Source organism: Populus alba, chromosome 12 (assembly GCF_005239225.2).
Source record: "Populus alba chromosome 12, ASM523922v2, whole genome shotgun sequence".
In the NCBI taxonomy this organism is placed as follows: Eukaryota; Viridiplantae; Streptophyta; class Magnoliopsida; order Malpighiales; family Salicaceae; genus Populus; species Populus alba.
In genome coordinates, this window is record NC_133295.1 from 13,300,583 (window position 1) to 13,308,484 (window position 7,902).

The following is a 7,902-nucleotide window of genomic DNA, read 5'->3' on the forward strand; positions in this document are numbered from 1 at the left end:
ATGTCTTTTTTTGTGCATTATTCAGAATTTTCCCTGATGCAGGCTCAACATATCCTGTCTCAATAACGTTCCAATACTCTTTGGAATGCAAGAGATTCTCCATTAGCATGTTCCAATGCTCGTAGTCTCCATCAAATTTCGGGATGCAAGGTGATGCAAAATTGCTGGACTCTGCTGCCATTGTTGAATTTGACCCTCAAGAACTCTCTTTCTCACTCTATGTTTAAAAAACACTCAAACTCACTTTGTCACTCTGTGTTTAAGACACTCAAACTCACTCACTCTGTGTTTAAAAGCACTCAAGCACTCACTCACTCTAAGTTTGAAGTCAATCAAAAATATGTCTCCCTTTTGTATCTATTTCTTCGTCACAGACCAGATGTAATGGCTCTGATACCAATTATAAAGAATAACAACAAAAGTGCACAATATTTGAATTGAATGAATTGCTTTTACTGAATGGAAATGGCTAATAAATAGCCTTACAGGAATAACAATAAGACTGAAAAATAGCTCACGTTCACAGTAACGTGGCACATGAAATAACAAAAAATAAGCAACTAAAATCCTTAATTTAATCTTGACCATGTATATCTTCCTGAAGACTAGGGACTCATGGACTTATTCAAATACTAAAAATAAACCCTTTCACCAATTAAGACTGGTGCTCATGACAACTCTCTCTCGCAACATTCCTTCCATGACGAACATCTCTCACAACATCAATTAGCTGTATTATTGCAGTCGATACCCCCAACCCTGTTGCAGCTGCCGTGATTGGATCACTAACCCCCATCAATGCCATCCCCACCGTAGCCCCCGCCACGACCCCCACACCCATAGTTACTCCTTTCTTAATTTTTTCTTTCTTGATTTTCTTCTTTTCAGCCTTCATAAGAAAACACCAAGTATTACGTGACTATTCAGTAGAATATTTCAAAAAAAAAATATAATGTGTTATTTGAATATATTTAGTATGAAATTAAGAATCTCATAATTTTCTAAATGTATCTCAGTATGCAAGAATTTAATTAGTAGGCAACATATATTCTTGAATATATGTTTTTGGATGATTGTAAGGAAATTACCTTATATTCGGCTTTCTTATGGGATTTGAGATTTTCAATTTTACGTTGAAGTCCTTCCCTGACATTGACTTCCTCAGCAACCCAGCCATCAACCTTTTTTTTTATAGTTGCATCTGATAGAGGGCAGGGTATTAATATACAGCAAACTAAATTAGTAGTAACACACATGTATATAATCCTATCCCAAGTTCTAAGAGAATAATATAAACAAAAATTTATTGGATTTCACCTAATTGATTATAATCCTAGTTGATTTCCGTTGTCTGAGAATATAATCCTGGCTAATTTACTTAATCACACAGATTACATTGAATCAGATTCAGATACTCTCAGCAATCTTTAACTAGGGTGATTAATATGTACCAGGAACACCTAGAGCAGAAGTCAATATAAATGGAGAGCATAATAATAATAATAACAACAGATAATATGTGCATTTACAATAGTGATATTCTCCGTTTAACGTTACTTCTAGTGCTTCTGTTTCCAACCGTTGCCGTCTGTCTTCTCTAATTCTTTCTTCATAACCCATCGCCTCCATGTCATATCTATTCAGAAAGCAATATTATATAGTCCATAAATAATATTAGAGACTCCCCTAAATCACATCCGTTAAAAATAACAAACTATATTAATAGAATGTGTCATTACAATTAACCAATTAAACACACACACACATATATAATCAAATAAATATAAAAATAAAATATAATCTTTAATTATTCAAAATTCTTGATTTTTTTCATAATTGATAATAGAGATTTAAATAAATAAAATTTTTCATGAGTTTAATATCTATATTAAAAAATAATATTGAAATTTTGATGAACATTTTACAGGGCTTGGATACAATTTAGCCGATAGATTCCTAATCAAGTCCAACAACTAGTATACTGCATCATGTCGTGTGGAAGAAAGCTATAGAGATAGAGGAAACATAGAGTTAAACCCATGTAATTTCATATGCTTTAGTATGTTGGGTTTGTCTTAAATTATATATTTAAAAGAGAAAATAAAAGACTAAAATTGTTATATTTTAGGTGTGTCGTATTTGTGAAGTTTCTATTCTATACACTTTAGTAGTTAAAGAGAAGAGGAAAAATGAGTTTTGAATTATTTTGGAATTTTATGATTTTAGATGAGTAAGCAATTTTGTATGAGACCCTGTAAAATTTTATTTTTTCTTAATGAATTTCTCTGATTATAAACCTAAATTACTGAATCATATAGATTTTATATGTGATATTGGTTATGCTTCTTTTTATATTTCTGTACTTGTGAATTAGTTTGAGCTTTAGGACTGTTTCCACTGCATCTTGCATCAAAACATTTTTATTCTTTGTAAACGAGAACAAGATGTAACCTACTGAGAAAGATGTAACCTACTGAGAAAGATAGATTTCCAAAACAGAGCTGAGCTTTTCCCCAAACTCTGGTTCTGGGCCGGATTTAAGAGCTTCACTTATTGCCAACCAAGTCTGTATAAAATCAATTTGATATTATTGAGTGATATAAATTTTACAACAAGGTTGTGCAGTAGCATTTGAAAGAAAAAAGAAATACCTCATCCGATTTCAAGCAACTGAGCTTCTCCTTGGCAATCTGGTCACACCGAAATGTGGCAACCATCACCTGGTTAACAAAATGAAGAAACATATTCACACAAGAAAATCTAATTAAACATGAATATTTTTTGCAAAAGAAGTCAGCATTTAAATAAACCTCCAAAGCAGGAAGATCCAGATCCTTGTTTTCCTTTATGGTTTTCCATATCTGTTCTGCAAGAAGGGGAAACCCTGAAGCAGGTCGGACATCCTTCCTATCACCAGCAAGATCTCCCGGAGAGATGGATTGGATGAACCACTGCCTCAGCAGAGCAACCTGTAAAATACATCACGAAAAACATCATTTCAGGGTTTGAATCAAGAAACCACTCAATCTTTTAAAGAGTTATATAAAACCATTCATCGATTTTTTAACATAAATCAAGCTTAGACTCCATCTTTGACATCTAGAATTTGAAAATTAAACCTTTTAAAGTTTTAATTAATATATATAGCTTTCACTTGACTTTTTTTGTTTTAGATAAAGAAAGGCGACAGAAGAAGACTAGGAGTACAGAGCTCCGACAAGCAGAGCAACACGGCTATATAGTTTAAAAGGAGATCTTATAAGGGACCAAACTTGCTTATTGTCAAAGGATATAATATAAACATTAACTTGTTGGTAGAATTTGTTATTATTATTTGAGGTTGCTAATTCCTAATTATTTAAACAATATAATTAATCTATAAATTATTTTTCACCTGCTGTGCATCATTAATACTTCAAGCTAATTTTAATAAAAACAGAGTGATAAGATTCAAACTATTTATGAAATAAATATATTATTGGTAGATGATATTTAAAATCATAAAAATAAATCCTTAACAATATATTATGAAAAGTAGTATGACGAAAATGTTTCAAATAGTTAAATTTGTTGATTAGTCGATTATTAAAAAAATGATAAAATTTAAATATCTTAATTACAAAAGAAGACTTCTATTAGTTATGTTTCTGGTTATAAATTTATTGCTATAATTTAATATCATAGAATATATTTTGGATTGAAAATCTATAAAATGAGAATAGCACAACCTCCTCCTCGTCTTCTTCTTATTATTATACTTTATCATAGAATATGATTAAGGCTCGTACTTAATTAACATAGACGATTTGGTTTAATGACACCAAGGTATTCCTGATCACTAGTAATGTGAATCTAATAGTTTTCTCTCTAGCTTGTCGACCAAGGATATATGGATCTTAACTTATACCTTATCTGTATATAATTTATTTGGTAAGTCAGATGCAAACCTACAAACCATTAATTTATGTTCTTTAATAGTGGAAAAACATGCTCCAACGCAATCCATCAGTTGAAACCAGTAATTAATTTACCTGCTCATTAAACTTCTCCTTCTCGAATACATAGTTAGGCAAAGCAATGATCTCCACCTTAATTTCATAAAAGTATAAATGAAAAAGATATATTAATAATACAAACAGAAAGACAAAGCTTTAATTAACATTTGTCAAAGGACTACATCAATAATAAAAAGAATTTATCAAATAAAGTTTAAAAAATAACATCATGCCAATGAAATATATTATTTTAAGAGCATAAATTATTAGTTGATGTTTAAAATTACTAATTTTATATTAACTCATTATAAAATTATTAAGCTTCGTATTTAATCAATTCGACATCCACCTTTGCTTCATGCATTTATATATCATAGACAAGGAAGATGAAATCAACGCACATTAAAAAAATCACCCAGACGAGTCCATCTATGAGCCTCGGGTTTAGCGGTTGCAGCCCATATCTGTATAATTTAGTAGAGTAAAGAATATTCATAATTAAGAGGAATTGTCTTGCAAACTCAATAACAACAAATATCTCACAATGATTAAGGGAGAGTACATGAACAATATCGCACCTGATCAATATCTTGCCTCAGAATATGTTGCAGACGTTCAAGTGGAGTCTACATTAACACTCAGAAGAAGAGACAGATTCATCCGTATATGTTAATATATAAAGGACAGGTTTATCACAATTCATGCGGATTATGAATTTTTATTTTATTTTATTCAGGGATTGGTTTATTAGATGTATATTGCTTAAATAACCATGATTTTATTAAAAACATGGTCATTGAAGCAATAGCCATATATAATTAAAAAGAAGACAATGAAACTTATATTGAGAATCTTCCTTTATGACATTAAATGATAAGTAACTAAAAAACTACAATCAATATTGTTTCTCTAATTAAATTTATTATATATTAAATCGTTAGCTAGACTAAATCGGTTTGTGTTGGAAAATATAAGCGATGTAAATTATGTTTACAATCTATTATAGGGATAGAGCTCAAATTAAATACTACCGGTGTTTGGTCACGTAGAACAAACAGCAGGGTTGTTTTGCGGGCGCCAAATAAACGCGTCATGGCCTGCATGTAAACGGTAGTAATTGGGATACCATTGATCCTTCGGATTCAATATTATAATAGGCTCAAAGGCAAATGATTAGGGTACCTCAAAAACTGTTTTCAAAAGGGGTCTGCTGGCAGCATGTTCTCGACCAATGTCTTGGCACCACCTGTATACAATAATTCAACACGAGTTGATGAAACTGCTAATTGTGAATTCGTTGACTTTCCAGCATGTGTTGTGGCTGGTTGTTTAGCAAAGGAGAGCTTAAACAAAAGTGAGGAACTTATAATAGCCATTTTAATTACCAGTATCTTGCTGGTATATGTGTGCTTTATTTTAGATGCAAAAATAAAGGGGAAGATATTCAAATATTAGAAATTAAAAATATTGGAAATAAACTCACATGTTTATTATTACAATGTCCGCAATTGCCAAAGCAAATAGAGCACTTCGCTTCTCAAATGTAGTTGTGCCGTCCTGAGAACATCATTAAATTAATCTTTAAATTGCAGTACTGCAAACTATAATATATGAAATTAATTTGACACTTGTTATTAAATCTCTAATAACAGTATTGGTGATAGAAACACAAGTAATTAAGAGAATAATATTATTGAATTTTCATTTTCATTTTAATCGTTACAATTAAAACTCTACTTAAAATAACTTAATAAAGGCATATGATTCACAATGACCATATGCAGCTATTAATAATTAAAACCACAGAGTCATATCTGTTATGCTAAACCTAGTAGACTGTGTGAAACTCCCACAACTGATAACTAGACAAATAATTATTAATTTTATTTTTTAGCTCAACTGTCAAGAATATTATCAAACAAGCTTATATGTCAACAAAAATTAAATTCTTTCTCCGAAATAATATTAATGACACCCTCCTACACCAGTCCTGTGTATTTCAAGCATAATAATAATATTAATTAATTTATACTTGGGCTCTTTCGCCGCTGTCCGATCCCTCCACATCCATGGCAATTGTGAAAGGCTCGATACCAATACCCTTCCCCATCCAAATGCCTTGGGTTGTTTGACGCCTGAAAATATATATAAGCTAAATTATCTTTCATACCATGGCGCAAAACCAGAATTAATATATAGAGGTATACAGTAAGTTAATAGACGAATCCTCCTTTCTAAAACAAATTAAAAACACCGAACCTTCCTTCATGTGCATCCATCATCCAGAAATCTGTCCGGAAGAGCTTATTCAACAGCGTGCTCTTCCCTGTTCACCAAAGAAGGCAAATTAAACAATTTATATGCTTTCTCTGCATGCTAAGTGTGCGATGAACACACATTTACGGTACAGATCACTACAGCAAATATCTAACCAATATTGATACAAAAGAAAAAAAAATTGTGACTCTTGTTATTAATTGTACATAAGAGAAAAAACGTTGCAAGTATACCGCTACTTTGGGGTCCAATAACTGCAACAACAGCATAGGAGGGACGACGCTGTGCGAGGTTAGTGGTCCTCGTGAAGTTTTCGAGTCCTTTCACGTTTAAGACACCGTCACCGCTAATGAGTTGGAAGCCGCAACAATCTTCCGCCATTATTATTGTATAACTCAGTCCAACAGCTCTAGACGCGTGTTTAAGGAACAAGAATTTTACGTACGAGAAGTGAAGGGATGTAGTGGATTTTATAGACTCATCTTTCGATTTTGTAAGCGCACAAAACCACGTGGAAAAACTGGGACGGTAGGGTCCATGATAATTACATTCAAGAATTTAAGCTAATTTATTTTTAACTTGAATTAATTAATTATAGACACTCGATAATTGGTACCTATTCTATAGAATGTATTTATATTGGAAATATTGTATATAGAAAATATTGTACACATATTTTTGTGTGGTAATCTCCACCATTGTTATTGTATATTGCCCTACACATATATATAGAAAGGGTTGGTTAACCATTAGATTAAGCCTCATAATTATTCTTAACTTGGTATCAGAGATTTCTGCCGTCAGAAGTCTTTTCTCCCCACTACCAGAAATTCGCTTAATAACAACGGATTTACCAATGGAATATTTATGTCGAAGATCCGTATGATGACGTGACCGGTTCACCGTTAAAAATACCGACGAAATCATCGAGGGATTAGATATGACAGATCCGTATGATGACGTGTCGATTTTTCCGTCAAAATAGCCGACAGTTTCACCAACATATTATTCCGTCGGTAAAACCGTAAGAAAAAGTTAATATAATTCCTTGCTTGCCAACCCTCTCCTCCCCTATTTCTCATTTTTCTTCCTAATCTCAACTCTCCCCATCTGCAAACAACCAGCCCCCAAACAAAAATCTCCATCATCTTATCACAACAAGTTATATTTCTTGAACTTTTGTGGTCACAGCTGTCGCACATCAAAATCCACGCGGCAATTCAACTTTTGACGATTTTTCATTGTCTTGCTTGATTTGAGGTCTTGGGAGTCGCCACCTAGTATTTATTGAGAGTTACTAGGAAACCCGGGTTTACTGGTCGTGATCAGAGATTCGAAGGTAAGAAACTTGTTGTGGCTAGGAAAGATATTAGCACCCTACCTGAAGTAAACTGCTTCGTGGTTTGATGTGATTTGAAAATTTAAGATATTAATCAAATTCTAAAGGCTTTGATAAATCAGTTATTAAATCCCAAAATAAATGTAGAAACTTGTTCTTACATTTTCATGGAAAATACAACTTGAGATGCATGGATGGCTAGATCGGCGACTTCTCCTCTCCTCCTTCCTTTCTACACTGGCGGTGTCGCCCACCACTGCCATGCCCGGGAGATCGGCGCGCTGTGATGGG

The 7,902-nt window shown here is 32.8% G+C and overlaps 1 protein-coding gene across 1 annotated transcript; it reads right to left on the bottom strand.

The window, feature by feature from the left end:
- Nucleotides 1-455: 455 nt before the first annotated feature.
- LOC118031171 (protein ROOT HAIR DEFECTIVE 3 homolog 2) lies at nucleotides 456-6,707 on the bottom strand. The gene is made up of 15 exons (XM_073412831.1): nucleotides 6,506-6,707; nucleotides 6,255-6,321; nucleotides 6,028-6,130; nucleotides 5,479-5,552; nucleotides 5,178-5,241; nucleotides 5,027-5,092; nucleotides 4,574-4,621; nucleotides 4,397-4,459; nucleotides 4,032-4,088; nucleotides 2,811-2,969; nucleotides 2,652-2,720; nucleotides 2,475-2,566; nucleotides 1,530-1,636; nucleotides 1,089-1,201; nucleotides 456-889 (listed from the first exon to the last, which is right to left on the bottom strand). The coding sequence occupies exons 1-15, from the start codon at nucleotides 6,651-6,653 to the stop codon at nucleotides 656-658; spliced, it is 1,464 nt and encodes a 487-aa protein (XP_073268932.1). The 5' UTR covers nucleotides 6,654-6,707; the 3' UTR covers nucleotides 456-655.
- Nucleotides 6,708-7,902: the final 1,195 nt, after the last annotated feature.

Bases quoted from the DNA above. Each gene is read 5' to 3' on its own strand.
- LOC118031171 (XM_073412831.1), bottom strand. From the start codon at position 6,653: ATGGCGGAAGATTGTTGCGGCTTCCAACTCATTAGCGGTGACGGTGTC. The intron at 5,553-6,027 runs GTATAAATTAAT...TGATGTTCTCAG, and splicing joins ACAGCGGCGAAAGAGCCCAA to GACGGCACAACTACATTTGA. The intron at 4,622-5,026 runs GTAGTATTTAAT...GTGTTAATGTAG, and splicing joins TTCTACGTGACCAAACACCG to ACTCCACTTGAACGTCTGCA.